Here is a 23,296-nt window from a genome sequence, read left to right as displayed (position 1 = left end):
ATGCAAGAGGCTAAGTCGGAATATGACAGGATCAAGGAGTTAAAGGAGGAGCTCGAGGTGAAGGTGGCTAAACTAGAAAAGGAGTTGGAGGGTGAGAAGACTCGTGCTACTACTGCGGTGGCTTCTGCAAATCTGGCTGAGGAGATGGCGCATAAGCATAAGGAGAGCTATGTCCTGGCCTATGGCGAGATGCTAGAGCTCAGGGAGAGGTTGAATTCTACCCAGGCCGACTATATTGAGCTTCAAGGCCATCTTGTAGGTAGCGTGAATGCTGCTTATGAGAATTTGAAGGCTCAGGTTCGAGTTCTTGCGCCCGAGCTCGACCTTACCCTATTCAGCTTGGACAAGATTGTAGAAGATGGTAAGATTGTCCCTGATGGCCTGGATGATGACGATGTAGATGTAGACCCTCCTCCTGTACCATCTGCAAAAGCCTCTGCTGCCCCGGCTTCTTCAACTCCTACTACTGAGGTCGGCCAGCCTGAGTCCGACCCTGATGTCCAGATCTTGAACCGGGATGATGGGACTGTAGATGCTATTCCCCTTCAGACTCGTCCTCCTTCACCTCGAGACACTGCTACTGGGGAGTTTTTGAATCCTTTATAGTTTTTCTTGATGTATTGTGTATAGCCTGGTCTGTGGGCTTTTGAACTCTTGTTTGTGTTTTGGTTGACTTGGATTTTTTAGTTGCTTTCCTTAGCACTTTATTTAGAAAAACAAATGCCCTTTCAATTCTTGAAGTCGCCTTTTTAGGTGGCCTTTTGATTTATAGTAGCTTTATTATATGGTTGTCTGCATCTTCTTGATACTTTCAGGAATCTTTAGAGTGTTGGAGTTTTGCTGTCCGACCTCTTTTGATTGCCTTGATGCTTTATTTCTTGCTTTAGTCGAGGCTAGGTTTTGTTCAACTATTCTTCTTCGCATTCTTTAATAGAATACTTGCAGGTTGATTTTATTGAGGTTATGGCTTTCTGGGTCCGACTTGAGTCCCTTATAGTGCATGCCTTCTGTCGGTCGATTTCTTTGCGAATTATTTTTAGTAATCCATTGGGATTTACTTTTTATAACTCTGTTGTTTTTGTCCGCCTTCTTACATGTCGGTCTCTTCTAAGCTATTTTTGGTAATCCATTTTTTAGTTGGACCCCGTCAGGTCTCTCTTTATGGATTACCTTTTTGCAGCTTTAGTTGGTTTGGGCCGACTTCTTCATGTCGGTTTCTTCTAAGTTATTTCTAGTAATCCATTTTATTTGGACCTTGTCAGGTCTCTTTTTATGGATTACTTTTTATAACTTTTTATAGTTTTGTTGGGCCGACTTTATCATGTCGGTTCCTTCTAAGTTATTTCTAGTAATCCATTTTATTTGGACCTTGTCAGGTCTCTTTTTATGGATTACTTTTTATAACTTTTTGTAGTTTGTTGGGCCGACCTCATCATGTCGGTCCCTTCTAAGTTATTTCTAGTAATCCATTTTATTTGGACCTTGTCAGGTCTCTTTTTATGGATTAGTTTTTATAATTTTTTGTAGTTTTGTTGGGCCGACTTCATCATGTCGGTCCCTCTAAGTTATTTCTAGTAATCCATTTTCAGAGCTAGCCAGGCCTCTTTTCTATGGGTTACTTTTTATAACTTTTTGTCGCTTTGATCTGGTCCGACTTCTTTTATGTCGGTCCATTCTAAGTTATTTCTAGCAGTCTATTTTTATTTTAGACCTCGTCAGGTCTCTATTCATGGATCGCTTTTTATAACTTCTTGCATTATTCTATTTTTGTCGCTTTTCATCTTGCCGATTTTAATCCTCGCTTGGCCTGACCTTTGATGAATTCGGTTTTCATCTTTGTCGGCTTTATCATGATCGAGCAGTGAGTTTTGGTTTTCACTTTTGCCGATCTGTAGCTTTGTAATTGGGTGATGAATTCTTGCGTTTTAGATTAATGCATCTTAATAAAGAGGATTTGTAGAAAATCTCTTAACTATAATACCTTCTTAGGTTGCAGACATAACATGACCTTGGCAGCTCTCGCCCCTCGAGTTCGAACAGCCTGTAGTAGCCCTTTCCGAGTACTTCTATGACTCGGTAGGGTCCCTTCCAGTTTGCCCAAGTTTTCCCTCTCCAGGTCGACTTGTTCCGATATCATTTCGGATTAGGATGAGGTTGTTGTTGGCAAAACTTCGTTGTACTACCTTTTGATTGTATCTTGAGGCCATTCGACATTTTAGCGCCTCCTCCCTGATCTGAGCTCTTTCCCGTATTTCTGGAAGTAAGTCGAGCTCTTCTTTTTGAAGTTGGGAGTTGGTCTCTTCACTGTAGAAGATCATTCTGGGAGACCCTTCTTTGACTTCTAATGGGATCATTACCTCCATTACATAAGCTAGTCGGAAGGGTGACTCCCCTATCGTGGAGTGTGGAGTTGTCTGATATGCCCATAGGACTTATGGGAGCTCTTCAACCCATGCACCCTTTGCATCCTGTAATCTCTGTTTTAGCCCGGCTAATATAACTTTATTGGCAGCTTCTGCCTGTCCATTGGCCTGGGGGTGTTCTACGGACGTGAATTGTTGCTTTATTTTCAAGTCGGCCACCAATTTTCTGAAGCCTACGTCTGTGAATTGTGTGCCATTGTCTGTGGTAATGGAGTATGGAACTCCAAACCTTGTGACAATGTTTCTATATAGGAATTTTTGACTTCTTTGAGTAGTGGCGTTAGCTAAGGGCTCTGCCTCAATCCACTTTGTGAAATAGTCTACCCCTACGATGAGGAACTTGACCTGTCCTGATCCTTGAGGGAAGGGCCCAAGGAGGTCGAGTCCCCATTTCGCAAATGGCCAGGGTGAGGTTACGCTGATGAGTTTCTCTGGTGGGGCGATGTGGAAATTAGCATGTTTCTGACATGGTGGACATGTCTTTACGAACTCTGTTGCTTCTTTTTGTAAAGTCGGCCAATAGAATCCGGCTCAGAGTACTTTTTTGGTGAGAGCTTGTGCTCCGAGATGGTTGCCACAGATGCCACTGTGTATTTTTTCTAAAACTTCCTTTGTGTTGGAGGTCGGCACACATTTTAACAGTGGTGTTGAAATCCCTCTCTTGTATAGAGTATTGTTTATGATGGTGTAGTATTGTGCCTCCCGTTTTAACCTCGTCGCCTCCTTCTTATCTGCAGGGAGTGTTTCTGTTTTGAGGTAGTTAATTATGGGAGTCATCCATCCTTAATCCAGACCCGTTATGGCTAGGACATTTTCTTCTTCCAAAATTGATGGGTTTTGCAGTATTTCTTGGACGAGGCTTCTATTGTTTCCCCCTGGTTTGGTGCTGGCTAGTTTTGAGAGTACATCGGCTCGAACATTCTGTTCCCGAGGTATATGGCAGACCTTATATTCCCCAAGTTGTCCGAGCTGTTCCCTGGTTTTGTCTAAGTACTTTCTCATGGTGGGATCCTTGGCTTGGTAGCTCCCTGCTATTTGTGAGGTGACTACTTGTGAGTCGCTGAAAATGATAAGTTTTTGAGCTCCAACCTCCTTAGCCAGCTTCAAACCAGCTAGTAATGCGTCATATTCGGCCTGATTGTTTGAAGCAGAAAACTCGAACTTCAGGGAGAGTTCGATTTGGGTTCCCTGATTGCTTTCTATTATCACGCCTGTTCCGCTCCCGGTTTTGTTTGAGGAGCCGTCTACGTAGAGATTCCATTCTGTAGAGATTTCTGGGTGTCAGTAAACTCTGCAATGAAGTCAGCCAGGTACTGTGATTTGATGGCTGTCCGAGCTTCATATTGAATGTCGAATTCAGACAACTCGACTTCCCACTGTAAGATTCTTCCTGTCAAATCTGTTTTCTGCAAAATACCTTTTATGGGCTGGTTGGTCCGAACCTTGATGATGTGGGCTTGAAAGTATGGGCGAAGTCGTCGAGACGTCAGTATGAGAGTATAGGCAAATTTTTCTATTTTTTGGTAGTTCAATTTGGACCCTTGTAGTGCTTTACTGATGAAGTATATAGGTGGTTGTCCACTTTCGTCCTCTCTAACCAAGGCTACTGTCCGATTTCCTACCGCGAGGTATAATACAAGTGGCTCTCCTTTCTGTGGTCGAGTTAGAATAGGGGGCTGTCCCAGGAACCTTTTAAAATCCTGGAAAGCCTATTCGCACTCCGTTGTCCATTTAAATCTCTTTCCCTTCCTTAAAGTGGCATAGAAGGGGAGAGATCTTATGGCTGATCCGACTAGAAATCTGGACAAGGCTGCCAGTCTTTCATTGAGTTGTTTTATCTCTTTGACACATGTCAGACTATTCATGTCGAGTATAGCCCGGCATTTATTCGGGTTTTCCTCGATTCCTCTTTGTGTGAGCATGAAACCCAAGAATTTGCCAGCTTCTACTGTGAAGGTGCATTTTGCAGGGTTAAGTCACATGCCATGCCTTCTTATGGTATCAAATACTTGGGCGAGGTCAGACAGTAATGACTCCTCGCTTTGTGTTTTTACTAACATGTCGTCCACATATACCTCCATGAGTTTCCCGACATGGTCTGCGAAGACTTTATTCATTAATCTTTGATATGTGGCTCCTGCATTTTTGAGTTTGAATGGCATGACGACGTAACAGTAGTTTGCTTTTGGGGTTAAAAATGAGGTTTTTTCTTGATCAGGTGGGTACATCGGGATTTGATTGTATCCCGCATAGGAATCCATGAACGAGAGGTATTTGTATCCGGAGGAGGCATCCACCAGAGCGTCAATACTTGGGAGTGGATAAGGATCTTTTGGGCAAGCTTTGTTGAGATCGGTGTAATCAGTGCACATCCGCCACTTCCCATTTGATTTTTTCACCAAGACAATGTTGGCTAGCCATAGTGGGTACTTGACTTCTCTTATGAATCATGCCTCTAGTAGAGCTTGTACCTGTTCTTCCACAGCTTGGGATCGTTTTGGTTCGAGCTTTCTACATCTCTGCTATACTGGCCGAGATCCTGGGTATACTGTCAGCTTGTGGCACATTAGCTTGGGGTCTATGCCCGGCATGTCTGCCGCCTTCCATGCAAAGAGGTCGACATTATCTCTTAAGAACTGTATGAGGGACTCCTTTACGTCTCCTTTTAGGATTGTGCTGATGTTGGTTGTTTTATCTGGGACATCTCCAATATGGACTTTTTCTATCTCGCCTTCAGGTTGTGGACGAAGTTCTTCCCGCCCTTGAACTCCCCCGAGTTCGATGGTGTGGATTTCTTCTCCTTTGCCTCTGAGGTTCAGACTTTCGTTGTAACAGCGGCGCGCTATTTTCTGGTCTCCTTTTATCGTAGCCATCTCTTCTATAGTTGGGAACTTCATGCACAGATGTAGAGTCGAGACTACTGCGCCGAGCTGATTTAGCGTTGTCCGACATATCAGGGTGTTGTAGGCTGAACTGACGTCGACCACGATGTAGTCTATGTTGAGCGTCCTTGACCGGTTTCTTTTTCCAAAGGTTGTGTGTAGTGAGATGTATCCAAGTGGTTGGATTGGAGTGTCTCCTAGCCCGAATAAGCTGTTCGGATATGCTCTGAGTTCTTTTTCCTCTAGGCCGAGTTTGTCGAAGGCGGTTTTGAACAATATGTCTGCCGAGCTTCCCTGGTCCACCAGTGTGCGGTGGAGATTAGCATTGGCCAATATGATGGTGATAACCATGGGATCATCATGTCCCGAGATGACGCCAGCGGCGTCCTCTTTAGTGAAAGTGATAGTAGGGAGGTTGGATGCTCCTTCTCTTCCTTCGACATGATATACTTCTTTAAGATGTCTTTTGCGAGATGATTTGGAGATTCCTCCTCCCGCAAATCCTCCGTGTATCATGTGGACATGTCTCTCCGGGGTACGAGGTGGTCGTTCAGTTTGTCCGACCTCTTCGTCCCTTCTTCTTTTTCTTGGCTCTTTTGTTTTGCTGGCTAAGTATCGATCTAGTCTCCCCTCTCTTACCAATTTTTCTATGACATTCTTCAAATCGAAGCACTCGTTAGTGGGATGTCCATAGATTCGATGGTATTCACAGTATTCTGTCCGATTTCCTCCTCCTTTCTTGCTTTTGAGTGGGCGAGGTTGGGGTATCTTTTCAGTATGACATACTTTTCGATAGACATCTACAAGAGACGCCCGAAGAGTGTTGTAATTGTGGTATTTCTTGATCTTTTCTCCATGCTGATCTTATTTTTTCTTGGACTCTTTATCCTTATCTCGAGAGGAGTAGGAGAATCCAGACTTTGAGGTCTCTCCTAGTTGAGAGTTTTCATCCATGTTGATGTATTTCTCTGCTCGTTCTTGCACTTCATTCAGAGATGTGGGATATTTTTTCGATATGGAATGACTAAAAGGTCCCTCTCATACGCCATTGATGACACCCATAATGGCTACTTCTGTTGGCAGACTTTGTATGTCCAGACATATTTTGTTGAATCTTTCCATATAGCTGCGAAGGATTTCCCGATCTCCTTGCTTGATCCCTAATAGGCTTGGGGTGTGTTTAGTTTTGTCCTTCTGAATGGAGAATCTGGCTAGAAACTTCTTGGCTAAGTTGTCAAAGCTTGAGATGGGTCTAGGGGGTAGATTGTCGAACCATTTAATTGCTGTCTTCGTTAAGATAGTCAGGAAGGCTTTGCATCGAATTACGTCTGAGGCGTCGGTGAGATACATTCTACTTCTGAAATTACTGAGATGATGGCTGGGATCTGATATGCCGTCGTACGGAGTCATGTCAGGGTGTTTGAAGTCTTTTAGTATTTTGGCCTTCGTGATCTCTTTGGTGAATGGGTCTTGGTCTTTGCGGGGGCTATCTTCGTGGCTGGATCGAGTTGTTTTAGCTTTGAGATCGGCTTCAAGCATTAGGAGCTTGTCTTCTAATTCTCGGCGTCGTCTAACTTCCCTTCGTAGGTCTCTCTCGGCTTTCCGTTGATATTCGACCTCTTTTTCGAGTTGTTTTAGGCAATCTTAAAGTGCTTCCATGACTCCTGTGCTTGGCGAATTTTTGTCTTTGTTAGGCTGAGAAGTATCGTTTGGTGTGACATCCACGTTTTTGTGTGGCGTTCTATTTTCCAAATCGGAATTGTGGTCGTTGTCAAGGTTTTCCGCCATGATGATGGGATGACTTCCAGGTTCCTCGGCAACGGCGCCAATGTTCCGTGGGTTACCTGAAACTATAGGTCGATCTCGGATGAGACCTTCTATGCTGGTCAGAGGTGATGTGTCCGACTTGTGGGCGGTGGCCGGAGCTGTCGTGTCCGACTTGTTGAACTGGCGATGCTGCTGATCCTTTGTCACCGGAGGGTGGTGGTACCTACAAGGGACTTCGATGCTTAAGTTAGCAAGGGTATTAAGCATGTTTTTAGTAGAATCAGAGTCTTAGTTATACCTGGGTGCTCCGGTGTATTTATAATGGCGTGGAGTGACCTTTCTGGAGATAAGATAGTTATCTTATCTTATCTTATCTTTGAGTGAAGGCATCTTATCTTTAAGGGAACCGTCCTTATCTTTCTAGGCTTTGGCTGCCTTTAGATTTGGGCTATGTTCCTTTGTCTGGGCCTTCTTGGGCCTCTGTAGTGATTTGGCCGACCTCTTTTGAGAAGAGGTCGGGTAGTTCTGACCTAAAGAGGTCGGTCGACTCAGCCCGGGTCGGACAGTTCGACCCAGGGTATGAACAGTTTCCTAGACATTCCCTCTTTTGGCACCTCCTTCAGCCTTTCCGCATGCCCAGCCTAACGAGCTGGCGGGTTGAGCAGTTGTCACTTTTTGGCAGCCATCACTTGACTAACTTCTTCATCATTGATGTATTCTCTCACCATGTTCTGGATCTCTTGCATGGTCCAAATAGGCTTGGTGGTGAGCTGCTTGTTGATGTCCTCGTATAAAAAGCCATTTGTCAAGCATAGACTTGCCACTAAGTCTGTCAGGCCATCGATCTCTAGACATTCATCATTGAACCGATCGAGAAATTTCCTTGTCGGCTCGCTAGCACGTTGGGTCACACCTAACAAATTGATCGAGTGCTTAGCCTTGGATATCCGTGTGGTGAATTGTGCCAAGAACCTCTGTGTGATATCCGCGAAGACTGTAATAAACTTTTGCGGGAGCGTGTTAAACCAACGTATCACTAGACCTGCTAGGTTTACTGGAATAGCACGACACTTGACATCATTACCAATATCCTCTAGGTTCATTCTGGCCTCGAATGCCGTCAGATGTTCCTGAGGGTCTTTCCTCCCATCATACCTCATGTCCGTGGGCTTGTCGAAGTTTTTTGCCAACCGGATCTTGAGGATAGATGGGTGGAAAAGGGTTGCCTCCATAATGACGGGGTCCCCAGGGCCTTCCGACCTACCGTGGGTGTAGGTGTGAGATCGAGCATTGGCTCATTCGTGTTCGTTGTCCCTCCTGGGGCTTCTCCTGTGGTCTTTTGACCTCTTGGTGGGAGATCGGGTGCGAGACAGACTTGGGCGAAAATCTCTGTTATGCTTGGGACAGTAGCGGTCCCTCGTCGTTAGCTCTCTCTCCAAGTTTTGCACTCGGTGTTAGAGTTTCTGCATGATCTTTGAGTTGTCATTGCGTGTGCCACCAAACGGGCGTCTCTCGGGAAGAGGGTGCAAAGCTTACCCTACTTCTCAAGCGGGCTTCCCTCTCTTCATCTATCTCTTCCCTATGAGGGAAAATCTCCATGTTCACACAGGTCCCCGCAGACGACGCCAATGTTCAGTTGCTCGAATGATAGGCGGTTTGGGTGGTAATTTGATTGGAGCAACTGTGAGATGGAAAATTTGGACCGGGGCACGAGCTTTTCGAGGAGGATAACCGTCCGAATCGTCGATGGGTCAGTGGGTGGGGTCACCTGCAAAGACACTCCGATGCTAAAGTTAGTATCCGTACGATGAGGCGGCCAATTAGGGTAAAAAGGTGACGTACCTCTGGGGAGGGGTAGGTCCCTCCCCATTTATACTCTAAACTCGGGTGGGCCCCTTCGCTTGGGCCCTGATAGATCCACATTTGATGATAAATTTTGGATTGATTTGAGTGGATTTCATCATATAAACCTACATTCATTCATGTACATATCATGCTTTTGTGTTTTCTCTCTAAATTGGCCTAATTGCGAAAACATGCTATTTTGTGCCTAATTTAATCAATTTTATTCCACTTTCATTCCATTCGATGCCTTGGTGTATTTGATGAGTGATTTCAGGTGTAATAGGTAGGAATGACTTGACAAGAGTGGAAGAGAAGCATGCAATTGGGAGAAAACATGAAGAAAACAAATGAGAAAAATATTTCAGAGTGTGCCTACGCACAAGGTTCAAAATCAGCAAGTGTACCACGCACAACTTCTGTGTGTACACACAAGAGGGATTCAACAAGTGTGCGTACACACATACCTATGCGTAGGCACATGTACCAACGCGTGACTTCATTAAAAAGTCACGTGGCTTGCGATTTGAGGGCTTTTTGGCCCATTTCTGAAGGTGTTGAAGCATATATGAAGGGCCAAGTAACACCATACAATACTATACTTCATACAACACATTTTAGGAGTAGTTTAGGGTAGTTTAGTTTAGTTTTTTCTCTCAATTTTCCTTAAGTTTAATTAGGGTTTTGTAGAATTTTGTAGTTCAAGTTTTGATCTTTGATTCTAGCCATTTCCATTGTAAGTGTTTCCTTAATTTTCTCTTTTATTTCACTACTTGTTCTACACTTTCTTATATTTTAATTTCCTTTATCAATACATATATAGTTTTGCAAATTTGGATTTCTAGTTAATGAATTTGATGTTTGATGGCTTTAATATGTTTGTTTGAGTTGCCTTTGTTGATTTTGATCATTTGTGGTTCATAGTTTTCATCATTTTCCCAATTTTGCCATGTTTTATGATTATGCCCACTATGTGTTTGATGAAATGCCAATTTTGATTATGGAGAAGATTTTCACCCCTTGGCTTAGGAAAAGGAAATTATGGAATACTAGAGTGGTGCAAGAAATCGTGATCGTTCATTCCTTGGTAACGGCGCTGAAAACTTAATACGCACGTTCATAATCTTAGTTCTTTGTCACAACTTCGCACAACTAACCAGAATTGCACTGGGTCGTCCAAGTAATAACCTTACGTGAGTAAGGGTCGATCCCACGGAGATTGTCGGCTTGAAGCAAGCTATGGTCACCTTGTAAATCTCATTCTGGCGGATTCAAATGGTTATAGAGTTTTAATAATTAAAAGATAATTAAAATATAAAATAAAGATAGAGATACTTATGTAATTCATTGGTGAGAATTTCAGATAAGCGTATAGAGAGGCTTAGTTCCTTCTGAATCTCTTCTTTCCTACTGCTTTCATCCAATCCTTCATATTCCTTTCCATGGCAAGCTGTATGTTGGGCATCACCGTTGTCAATGGTTACATCCCGTCCTCTCAGTGAAAATGGTCCAAAATGCGCTGTCACCGCACGACTAATCATCTGTCGGTTCTCGATCCTGCTGGAATAGGATTCAATAATCCTTTTACGTCTGTCACTACGCCCAGCACTCGCGAGTTTGAAGCTCGTCATAGCCATCCCTTCCCAGATCCTACTCGGAATACCACAGACAAGGTTTAGACTTTCCGGATCTCAAGAATGGCCACCAATAATTCTAGCCTATACCACGAAGACTCTGATCTCACGATCAGGAGGCTAAGAGATATGCTTTCAAGCTCGTTTGCATGTAGAACGGAAGTGGTTGTCAAGCACGCGTTCATAGGTGAGAATAGTGATGAGCGTCACATAATCATCACATTCATCATGTTCTTGTGTGCGAATGAATATCTTAGAGAAGAAATAGGCTTGAATTGAATAGAAAAACAATAGTACTTTGCATTTATTCATGAGGAACAGCAGAGCTCCACACCTTAATCTATGGTGTGTAGAAACTCTACCATTGAAAATACATAAGTGAAAATAGGGTAGACATGGCCGAGTGGCCAGCCTCCCATGGAGGTCTAGAGATCTAAAAATGATCAAAAGATGTAGATACAATAGTAAAAATTTCTATTTATACTAAACTAGTTACTAGGGTTACAGAAATAAGTAAATGATGCATAAATCCACTTCCGGGCCCACTTGGTGTGTGCTTGGGCTGATCATTGAAGCTTTCATGTGTAGAGGTCTTCCTTGGAGTTAAACGCCAGTTTGTAACCTATTTCTGGCGTTTAACTCTGGTTTGCAACATGTTTCTGGCGTTTAACTCCAGAATAGGGCAGATAACTGGCGTTGAACGCCAGTTTGCGTCATCTAAACTCAGGCAAAGTATGGACTATTATATATTGCTGGAAAGCCCTGGTTGTCTACTTTCCAACGCAATTGAGAGCGTGCCATTTAGACTTCTATAGCTCCAGAAAATCTACTTTGAGTGCAGAGAGGTCAGAATCCAACAGCATCTGCAGTCCTTCTTCAGCTTCTGAATTTGATTTTTGCTTAAGTCCCTCAATTTCAGCCAGAAATTACCTAAAATCACAGAAAAATACACAAACTCATAGTAAAGTCTAGAAATGTGATTTTTATTTAAAAACTAATAAAAATATACTAAAAATTAACTAAATCATACTAAAAACTATGTAAAAACAATGCCAAAAAGCGTATAAATTATCCGCTCATGACAACACCAAACTTAAATTGTTGCTTGTCCCCAAGAAACTGAAAATAAAATAGGATAAAAAGAAGAGAATATACTATAAATTCCAAAATATCGATGAAACTTAGCTCCAATCAGATGAGCGGGACTAGTAGCTTTTTGCCTCTGAACAGTTTTGGCATCTCACTTTATCCCTTGAAGTTCAGAATGATTGGCATCTATAGGAACTCAGAATTCAGATAGTGTTATTGATTCTCCTAGTTCATTATGTTGATTCTTGAACACAACTACTTTATGAGTCTTGGCCGTGGCCCTAAGCACTTTGTTTTCCAGTATTACCACCGGATACATAAATGCCACAGACACATAATTGGGTGAACCTTTTCAGATTGTGACTTAGCTTTGCTAAAGTCCCCAATTAGAGGTATCCAGGGTTCTTAAGCACACTCTTCTTTTTGCTTTGGACCTCGACTTTAACCGCTCAGTCTCAAGTTTTCACTTGACACCTTCACGCCACAAGCACATGGTTAGGGACAGCTTGGTTTAGCTGCTTAGGCCAGGATTTTATTCCTTTAGGCCCTCCTATCCACTGATTCTCAAAGCCTTGGATCCTTTTTATTACCCTTGCCTTTTGGTTTAAAGGGTTACTGGCTTTTTGCTCTTGCCTTTTGGTTTAAAGAGCTCTTGGCTTTTTCTGCTTGCTTTTTTTTTTCTTTTTCTTTCTTTTATTTTTTCTTCGCCAATTTTATTTTTCTTTTTTTTTTTCGCAAGCTTTTGTATTCACTACTTTTTCTTGCTTCAAGAATAAATTTTATGATTTTTCAGATTATCAGTAACATTTCTCCTTTTCATCATTCTTTCAAGAGCCAACATATTTAACATTCATAAACAACAAATTCAAAAGACATATGCACTGTTCAAGCATTCATTCAGAAAACAAAAAGTATTGTCACCACATCAAAATAATTAAACTAGTTTCAAGGATGAATTCAAAATCATGTACTTATTGGTCTTTTTTTTTAGAACATTTTTCATTTAAGAAAGGTGATGGATTCATAGGACATTCATAGCTTTAAGACATAGACACTTAAATACTAATGATCATATAATAAGACACAAACATAAACATAAAGCATAGTAAACAAAAAATAGGAAAATAAGAACAAGGAGATTAAGGAACGGGTCCACCTTAGTGAGGGTGGCGTCTTCCTCTTCTTGAAGAACCAATGGTGCTCTTGAGCTCTTCTATGTCTCTTCCTTGTCTTTGTTGCTCCTCCCTCATAGATCTTTGATCTTCTCTAATCTCATGGAGAATGATGGAGTACTCTTGGTGTTCCATCCTTGGTTGTCCCATGTTGGAACTTAATTCTCCTAGGGAGGTGTTGATTTGCTCCCAATAGTTTTATGGAGGAAAGTGCATCCCCTGAGGTATCTCAGGGATTTCATGGTGAGGAATTTCCTCATGCTCTTGTTGAGGTCCATGATCTCTTGTTTGCTCCATCCTTTTCTTAGTGATGGGCTTGTCCTCTTCAATGAGGATGTCTCCCTCTATGTCAATTCCAGCCGAATTGCAGAGGTGGCAAATGAGGTGAGGAAAGGCTAACCTTGCCAAAGTGGAGGACTTGTCAGCCACCTTGTAGAGTTCTTGAGGTATAATCTCATGAACTTCCACTTCCTCCCCAATCATGATACTATGGATCATGATGGCCCGGTCTATAGTAACTTCAGACCAGTTGCTAGTAGTAATAATTGAGCATTGAATAAACTCCAACCATCCTCTAGCTACAGGCTTAAGGTCCGGTCTTCTCAATTGAACCGGCTTGCCTCTTAAGTCAACTTTCCATTGAGCTCCTTCCACACATATGTCCATGAGGACTTGGTCCAACCTTTGATCAAAGTTGACCCTTCTAGTGTATGGGCGTGCGTTTTCTTGCATCATTGGCAAGTTGAACGCCAACCTTACATTTTCTGGACTGAAATCTAAGTATTTTCCCCGAACCATGGTAAGCCAATTCTTTGGATTCGAGTCTATAATTTGATCATGGTTCCTAGTGATCCATGCATTTGCATAGAACTCTTGAACCATTAAGATCCCGACTTGTTGAATAGGATTAGAGAGAACTTCCCATCCTCTTCTTATAATCTCTTGTCGGATCTCTGGATATTCGCTCTTTTTGAGCTTAAAAGGGACCTCATGGATCACCTTTTCCTTGGCCACAACTTCATAGAAGTGGTCTTGATGGACCTTTGAGATGAATCTCTCCATCTCCCATGACTCAGAGGTGGAAGCAATTGCCTTTCCTTTCCTCTTTCTTGAGGTTTCTCTGGCCTTAGGTGCCATTAATGGTTATGGAAAAATAAAAAGCAATGCTTTTACCACACCAAACTTAAAATGTTTGCTCGTCCCTGAGCAAAAGAAGAAAGAAATAAGGAGAAGAAGAAGAAAAATTGAGGAGAGGGGGAGAGGTGTGTATTCGGCCAAGGGGAAGAAGAGATGGTTGTGTAGTGTGAAAATGAAGAAGGAATGAGGGATTTATATAGGAGTGGAGGGAGGTTTTGGATTCGGCCATTAGGGTTGGTTTGGGAGGGAAAAGAATTTGAATTTTGGAGGTAGGTGGGGATTATGGGGAAGAGTGGAGGGATGTGAGTGGTTAAGAGGTGATGGGGAAGAGTGATTGAGGTGATTGGTGAAGGGTATTTGGGGAAGAGAGTTATGAAAATGTGTGAAGAGGAGAGAAGAAGATGTGGGGTAAGTGGGGATCCAGTGGGGTCAAGGACTTAACATCCCTGCTCCAATTAGGCGTGCAAAATGCCCTTATAGTGCATGTCTGGCGTTAAATGCCAGCTTGCTGCTTGTTTCTGGCGTTTAACGCCACTTCCATGCTCTGTTCTGGCGTTAAACGCCAGTCTGGTGCTTGTTTCTGGTATATAACACCAGCTTGATGCTTCTTTCTGGCGTTAAATGCTAGTTTGATGCTTCTTACTAGCGTTTAAACGCCAGTAAGTTCTTCCTCCAGGGTGAGCTATTTTTAATGCTGTTTTTCATTTTGTTTTTGATTTTTCAGTAGTTTTTGTGACTCCACATGATCATCAACCTAAAAAAAATATAAAATAACAATAGAAAATAAATAGATATAATTAAATAACATTGGGTTGCCTCCTAACAAGTGCTTCTTTAATGTCAATAGCTTGACAGTGAGCTCTCACGGAGCCTCACAGATGTTCAGAGCATTGTTGGGACCTCCCAACACCAAACTTAGAGTTTGAATGTGGGGGTTCAACACCAAACTTAGAGTTTGGTTGTGGCCTCCCAACACCAAACTTAAAGTTTGACTATGGGGGCTTTGGTTGACTCTGCAGTGAGAGAAGCTTTTCATGCTTACTCCCCTGGTTACAGAAGAAGATCCTTGAGTTTTAAACACAAGGTTGTCCTCATTTAGTTACAGGACCAACTCTCCTCTGTCCACATCAATCACAGCTTTTGCTGTGGCTAGGAAGGGTCTTCCAAGGATGATGGATTCATCCTCATCCTTCCCAGTGTCTAGGATTATGAAATCAGCAGGGATGTAAAGGCCTTCAACCTAGGGATGGCAGTGGGGCGGGTAGGGGCGGGTTTTTGCCCTACCCGACCCCACCCCGCCCTCCTTGTACCCCGCTACTACCCACCCCGCCTCTACCCGCGGGTAGTAGCCTACTCTACCCTAACCCGCCCCCACAGGTACCCGCCCCGCCCCTACCCGCCCCTATAAAAAGTAAATGACATTTTAAATTTTACACATTCATATATAAATCAAGATACAAACTTAAAATTCATAACTAAATTAAAATACAAACATAAGATTCATACAATGTCAAATAACTTAAAATTAAAAAAGAGTTCATACAATGTCAAATAACTAAATTAAAATACAAACATAAAGAAATTACATCATTAAAATATAAAAAAGTCTTCAATCCTTATTCTTGATCACTTTCCCATCACTTGCTCAAACACAACAAAGAAAGCAACACTCAACATAGCTTGATATCTAATTCACTCAAACTAAATTGCTTGAAGAGAATACACATGCAGAAAAAGAAACATCCTCTACCAACAAAACATATACTGTATTAATAAATATAATTAAACAGGATCTAGAGAAGTTGAAGAATCTGATGAATCCAGGTTCAAGTACACAAGTCCAAGAATCAACAGGGGAATAGAATTAGAGTATAATAATAGGATAAGATAGAGCAGCTTTTGAGAGCAAAAGAATGAAATATGGATCCTCCTGAAAAAAACAATTAAGAGGAAATATGAACAAGAGGAAACAATTAAAAAAACACAAAACAAAATTTAAGAGCTCAATCTTTTTAAGTTCCAGTACAACTTACTCTTTTATGTTTGTTATCAAATTGAATGTTCAATTAATATCAATAATACAAAGTATTAGAGCTCAATGCCGATAAGCTAAGCCTTTTAAAGTATTCTGCACAGGTTGAATATATGACTTCAAAGGAATGAAAAAGAAGAATAATAGCCTACAAGAGCAATAAAACCACACACTAACACGTAGTCCTAACTCCTAAGCACACAAGAGCAACTTATCAAGTCCACAAAATGGTTACGAAGCTTATTTCCATCAACCAATATGCAGTCAAAACAGAGCTACCTATGTCATTTCTTACAAAGCTTATTTCCATCAACCAATATGCAGTCAAAACAGAGTAACCTATCTCATTTCATCTACAGTCTACAGTTACTAAAATCAATCAACAACCAGCAAATCAACCAATTCAATGAAGAAGGAACATACATAAGTGTTGAGCTGTCTAACGATGAAACTAATATGGCAATTATTATGATTATTGGCTCACCAAATGCGATATGAACAATCACAAAATCTGAACAATTTCAAATCGATCAAGCACTTACAGGAAAAAACAGAGAGAGCATGAGATAGAGAAAGGGGCAACTTACCAGTTACTAGAGGAGGAAGACGGCGACAAAGAGGGCAGCGCAGAGGTTCGGTAGCGCAGGACGGCAGCACAGTGACACAGCGAGGGGTTCACTGTTCAGCAGATGAAGACTCGGCGAGGGGCTCAGAGGATGGTAGCGTCGCGGCGGTGAGAGGCTCGGCGGGAGAGGAAGAGGGTTGCGGGCTTGCGGCTGAAGAGTAAGAGGAAGTGAGCGATGGACTCGGAGGATGGTAGCGTCGCGGCGGTGAGAGGCTCGGCGGGAGAGGAAGAGGGTTGCGGCTGAAGAGGAAGAGGAAGTGAGCGAGGGAGTCGAGGGACTCAGAGGATGGTAGCGTCGTGGCGGTGAAAGCCTCGACAGGAGAGGAAGAGGGTTGCGGCTGAAGAGGAAGCGGAAGTGGGCGAGGGGCTCGGAGGAAGGTAGCATCGCGGCGGCGATGGGCTCGGCGGGAGAGGAAGAGGGTTGCGGCTGAAAGAGGAAGAGGTGACCTCTTCTCTGTTAGGGTTGGGGGGCTCAAACCTGAAGGAGTGAAGCTGTTAGGGTTGCGGCTGTGAGAACTGAGAAAGAAGAACCCTAACTTTGTAAGTGTGTATATATACTATGCACTCCGGGGCGGGTTTACCCTGACCCTGACCCCAACCCGACCCACCCCGCTCAGTCACCCGCCCCAGCCAAAACCCTCCCCGCTCCAGGTCGGGTTTTAACCCACCCCGTTCGGGTCGGGGCGGGTCGGGTATCCGCGGGTTTGGGTACTCCTACCACCCCTACTTCAATCTTTACTAGCACGTCCACTACTAGTCCATAAGTCTGTTTTCTTGAGTTATCTGCCATCTCTAATGAGATTCTGGCAGCTTGCACCTCAAAGATCCCAAGTTTCTCCATTACAGAGAGTGGCATTAAGTTTATTCCTGACCCCAGGTCACACAGAGCCTTCTCAAAAGTCATGGTGCCTATGTTACAGGGAATTAGGAATTTACTAGGATCTTATTTCTTTTGAGGTAATTTCTGCCTATCCAATGCATTTAGTTCATTGGTGAGCAAGGGGGTTCATCTTCCCAAGTCTCATTACCAAATAATTTGGCATTTAGCTTCATGATTGCACCAAGGTACTTAGCAACTTGCTCTTCAGTAATGTCTTCATCCTCTTCAGAGGAAGAATACTCATCAGAGCTCATGAAGGGCAGAAGCAAGTTGAATGGAATTTCTATGGTCTCTGTATGAGCCTCAGATTCCTTCAAGTCCTCATTGAGGAACCCCTTAGTGTTCAGAGGACGTTCTATGAGGTCTTCCTCACTAGGATTCACGTCCTCCTCCTCCTCTCTGGGTTCGGCCACAAGTAAGGTAATGGCCTTGCACTCTCTTTTTGGATTCTCTTCTGTATTGCTTGGGAGAGCACTAGGAGGAGTTTCAGTGACTCTTTTACTCAGCTGGCCCACTTGTGCCTCCAAATTTTTAATGGAGGACCTTGTTTCATTCATGAAACTTAGAGTGGCCTTAGATAGATCAGAGACTATATTTGCTAAGCTAGATGGATTCTGCTCAGAATTCTCTGTCTGTTGCTGAGTGGATGATGGAAAAGGCTTGCTATTGCTAAACCTGTTTCTTCCACCATTATTAAAGCCTTGTTGAGGCTTTTGTTGATCATTCCATGAGAAATTTGGATGATTTCTCCATGAGGGATTATAGGTGTTTCCATAGGGTTCCCCATGTAATTCACCTCTGCTATTGCAGGATTCTCAGGATCATAAGCTTCTTCTTCAGAAGATGCCTCTTGAGTACTGTTGGAAGCAGCTTGCAATCCATTCAGACTCTGAGAAATCATATTGACTTGCTGAGTCAATATTTTATTCTGAGCCAATATGGCATTCAGAGTATCAATTTCAAGAACTCCCTTCCTCTGAGGCGTCCCATTACTCACAGGATTCCTTTCAAAAGTGTACATGAACTGGTTATTTGCAACCATGTCAATGAGTTCCTGAGCTTCTGCAGGCGTTTTCTTTAGGTGAATGGATCCACCTGCAGAATGGTCCAATGACATCTTTGATAATTCAGACAGACCATCATAGAATATATCCAGGATGGTCCATTCTGAAAGCATGTCAGAAGGACACTTTTTGGTCAATTGCTTGTATCTCTCCGAAGCTTCATAGAGGGATTCACGTTCTTTCTGTTTGAAGGTTTGAACATCCACTCTAAGCTTGCTAAGCTTTTGAGGAGGAAAGAGCTTGGCTAAGAAATCCGTGACCAGCTTATCCCAAGAGTTCAGGCTATCTTTAGGTTGAGAATCCAACCATATTCTAGCTCTGTCTCTTACAGCAAACGGGAAAAGCATAAGCCTGTAGACCTCGGAGTCAACCCCATTGGTCTTAACAGTATCACAGATCTGCAAGAATTCAGTTAAGAACTGAAAATGATCTTCTGATGGAAGTCCATGAAACTTGCAGTTCTGTTGCATCAGAGAAACTAATTGAGGCTTTAGCTCAAAATTGTTTGCTCCAATGGCAGGGATTGAGATGCTTCTTCCATGTAAATTAAAATTTGGTGCAGTAAAGTCACCAAGCATCTTCCTTGCATTGTTATTATTTTTGGCCATTTCTTTTTCGAAAATTTCTGTAAGATTTTCTCCAGAGAGTTGTGCTTTAGCTTCCCTTAGCTTCCTCTTCAGAGTCCTTTCAGGTTTAGGATCAGCTTCAACAAGAATGTTCTTATCCTTGTTCCTGCTCATATGAAAAAGAAGAAAATAGAAACGAAGAGGAATCTTCTATGTCACAGTATAGAGATTCCTTTATGTGAGTAGAAGGAGAAAAAAATTCGAACACAGAAAGAGGGAGATGGTTCAAATTTTTAAGAAGAAGAGAAGTGTTAGTAGATAAATAAATAATTAGAAGGAGGTGAGAGAAAAGAATTTTCGAAAATAATTGAAAAGAAAAGAAAAATATTTTTGTTTTTAATTTAAAATTAAAGTTAAAATTCAAAAATAAAAAAAAATGAAATTAAATTAAAATTTAAATCAATTAGTTAATTAAAAAGGAATTTTGAAAAAGAGGAAGGTGATTTTCGAAAATTAGATAGAGAATTAGTTAGGTAGTTTTGAAAAAGATATGATTGAAATAGTAAACTTTTAAAATCAAACAAAAAGTTAAGTGGTTAATTGAAAAAGATTTGAAAATCAATTTTTGAAAAGATAAGAAGTTAGAAAAGATTTTGAAATTGATTTTGAAAAAGATGTGATTGAAACTTATTTTGAAAAAGATTTTAAAAAGAAATTTAAAAAGATTTGATTTTGAAAATTAAAGTTGATTACTTGACTAACAAGAAACAAAAAGATATGATTTTAAAATTTAAAGATTGAACGTTTCTTACTAGGCAAGTAACAAACTTAAAATTTTTGAATCAATCACATTAATTGTTAGCATTAATTTTGAAAATATGAAATGGAAATAAGAAAAAGATTTTGAAAATCAAAATTTAAAATTTTCGAAAAATATGAAAGAAAAAAAAATGAAAAAGATTTGATTTTTGAAAAAGATTTGAAAAAGATAAAATTTTTAAATTGAAAATTTGATTTGACTTATAAGAAACAATTACATTTAAAAACTTTTTGACTAAATCAAACCAAATTTTCGAAAATTTATGAGAGAAAAAGGGAAAGATATTTTTTTTTTTATTTTTGAATCTTTAATGAAGAGAGAGAAAAACAACAAAAAGACTCAAAACATGAAAATTATGAATCAAAACACACAATGCATGCAAGAACACTTTGAATGTCAAGATGAACACCAAGAACTTATTTTTGAAAATTTTTTCTAAGAAAAGAAAAACATGCAAGACACCAAACTTAAAAATTTTTATTCTTTAGACACTAATAATTCAAGAATGCATATGAAAAATAAGAAAAGACACAAAACAATGAAAATTAAAGATCAAACATATAAAATCATCAAGAACAACTTGAAGATCATGAAGAACACATGTATGAATTTTCGAAAATTGCAAGAAGAATAAAAACATGCAATTGACACCAAACTTAAAATTTGACACAAGACTCAAACAAGAAACACAAAATTTTTGGTTTTTATGATTTTATTAATTTTTTTTTTGTAATTTTTCAAAAATTAATTGGAAAAGAAAAATAAGGATTTCAAAATTTCTAATGAGAATTCCAGAAATCATGCAATGTTAGTCTAAAGCTCCAGTCCAGGAATTAGACATGGCTTACTAGCCAGCCAAGCTTTCAGTGAAAGCTTCGGTCCAAAACACTAGACATGGCCAATGGCCAGCCAAGCTTCAGCATACATGGTTCAAGCATGTGAAGAGGCAGAGGCAGCCTCAGTCCAAAAGAATTTAGACATGGCTTTACAGCCAGCCAGGCTTCAACATGTTATCTTGAAACTCTAGAATTCATTCTTAAAAATTCTGAAGCCATAGAATAATTTATTTTATAAATTTTTTTTCTGAAATAAAAATAAAATAATAAAAGCAAAAAGCTTAAGATTAAAATAAAATTTACCTAATCTGAGCAACAAGATGAACCGTCAGTTGTCCAAACTCGAACAATCTCCGGCAACGGCGCCAAAAACTTGGTTCACGAAATCGTGATCGTTCATTCCTTGGTAACGGCGCTGAAAACTTAATACGCACGTTCATAATCTTAGTTCTTTGTCACAACTTCGCACAACTAACCAGCAAGTGCACTGGGTCGTCCGAGTAATAAACCTTACGTGAGTAAGGGTCGATCCCACGGAGATTGTCGGCTTGAAGCAAGCTATGGTCACCTTGTAAATCTCAGTCAGGCAGATTCAAATGGTTATAGAGTTTTAATAATTAAAAGATAATTAAAATATAAAATAAAGATAGAGATACTTATGTAATTCATTGGTGAGAATTTCAGATAAGCGCATAGAGAGGCTTAGTTCCTTCTGAATCTCTTCTTTCCTACTGCTTTCATCCAATCCTTCATATTCCTTTCCATGGCAAGCTGCACGTTGGGCATCACCATTGTCAATGGTTACATCTCGTCCTCTCAGTAAAAATGGTCCAAAATGCGCTGTCACCGCACGGCTAATCATCTGTCGGTTCTCGATCCTGCTGGAATAGGATTCAATAATCCTTTTGCGTCTGTCACTACGCCCAACACTCACGAGTTTGAAGCTCGTCACAGCCATCCCTTCCCAGATCCTACTCGGAATACCACAGACAAGGTTTAGACTTTCTGGATCTCAAGAATGGCTGCCAATAATTCTAGCCTATACCACAAAGACTCTGATCTCACGATCAGGAGGCTAAGATATATGCTTTCAAGCTTGTTTGCATGTAGAACGGAAGTGGTTGTCAGGCACGTGTTCATAGGTGAGAATAGTGATGAGCGTCACATAATCATCACATTCATCATATTCTTGTGTGCGAATGAATATCTTAGAGAAGAAATAGGCTTGAATTGAATAGAAAAACAATAGTACTTTGCATTAATTCATGAGGAACAGCAGAGCTCCACACCTTAATCTATAGTGTGTAGAAACTCTACCGTTGAAAATACATAAGTGAAAATAGGGTAGACATGGCCGAGTGGCCAGCCTCCCATGGAGGTCTAGAGATCTAAAAATGATCAAAAGATGTAGATACAATAGTAAAAAGTTCTATTTATACTAAACTAGTTACTAGGGTTACAGAAATAAGTAAATGATGCAGAAATCCACTTTCGGGCCCACTTGGTATGTGCTTGGGCTGAGCATTGAAGCTTTCATGTGTAGAGGTCTTCCTTGGAGTTAAACGCCAGTTTGTAACCTGTTTCTGGCGTTTAACTCCAGAATAGGGTAGAGAGCTGGCGTTGAACGCCAGTTTGCGTCATCTAAACTTGGGAAAAGTATGGACTATTGTATATTGATGGAAAGCCCTGGATGTCTACTTTCGAAAGCAATTGAGAGCGCGCCATTTGGACTTTTGTAGCTCCAAAAAATCCACTTCGAGTGCAGGGAGGTCAAAATCCAACAGCATCGGTAGTCCTTCTTCAGTTTCTGAATCTGATTTTTGCTCAAGTCCCTCAATTTCAGCCAGAAATTACCTGAAATCCCAGAAAAACACACAAACTCATAGTAAAGTCCAGAAATATGATTTTTATTTAAAAACTAATAAAAATATACTAAAAACTAACTAAATCATACTAAAAACTATGTAAAAACAATGCCAAAAAGCGTATAAATTATCCACTCATCATAGAGTCATACTGTCCGACATTTAGTGATAATTCTTGGGTTGTTAGTTGTTATTGTTTCCACTAATGCTAGCTTCTTACTAAGGTAATTAGTAAGTTAGCTAGGATTTGTGGATTAATAATAATTATGCTCACTTGACTTACTCTTCGATGTTAAGAGTTGATTAGGTGAGATTAATCCATCATAATTATCATAGTTGTGGTTATGGCAAGGAAGGAATTCCATAACTCATCCCAAGTATGTTTTGAACCACATTTTCATCATTTTAAAGCATTACTTGTCCATCTTACATACATAGTTCTTTTAGTTCTTATATTAGTTTATTAATTACAATTTTGGATCGTTCTTTAATTCCTTTAATTGCTTGCTTCTTTATTGAAAAAACCCTTTTTGCTTCTCGCAACCAAAATTGTGCATTCTTAGGCATTAGTTCCTAGGGAAGACGACCCGAGGTTTGATTACTCTCGGTTAATTTGAATTAAAAATTTTAAACTTTGATTGAGAGGGTTATTTGTCGGTTTG

General features: G+C 40.9%; 1 protein-coding gene and 1 non-coding gene across 2 annotated transcripts; one reads left to right on the top strand and one right to left on the bottom strand.

Moving 5' to 3' along the window:
* Nucleotides 1–7,740: 7,740 nt before the first annotated feature.
* Nucleotides 7,741–8,304, bottom strand: LOC112735294 (uncharacterized). The gene has a single exon (XM_025784847.1). It carries the CDS (start codon nucleotides 8,302–8,304, stop codon nucleotides 7,741–7,743), a length of 564 nt encoding a protein of 187 aa, XP_025640632.1.
* A 10,350-nt stretch (nucleotides 8,305–18,654) lies between these two features.
* Nucleotides 18,655–18,762, top strand: LOC112739490 (small nucleolar RNA R71). Its single transcript, XR_003170426.1, has one exon. It is a non-coding gene; the product is annotated as a small nucleolar RNA R71 (small nucleolar RNA).
* The last annotated feature ends 4,534 nt before the right edge of the window (nucleotides 18,763–23,296 follow it).

The sequence above is a fragment of the Arachis hypogaea genome, chromosome 13 (assembly GCF_003086295.3).
Source record: "Arachis hypogaea cultivar Tifrunner chromosome 13, arahy.Tifrunner.gnm2.J5K5, whole genome shotgun sequence".
Classification (NCBI taxonomy): domain Eukaryota; kingdom Viridiplantae; phylum Streptophyta; class Magnoliopsida; order Fabales; family Fabaceae; genus Arachis; species Arachis hypogaea.
Note: the sequence above shows the minus strand (reverse complement) of the source record. Positions and strands in the feature narration are given on the sequence as shown.

Excerpts from the sequence above, each read along its gene's own strand:
- LOC112735294 (XM_025784847.1), bottom strand. The coding sequence starts at position 8,304 with ATGGAGGCAACCCTTTTCCACCCATCTATCCTCAAGATCCGGTTGGCA.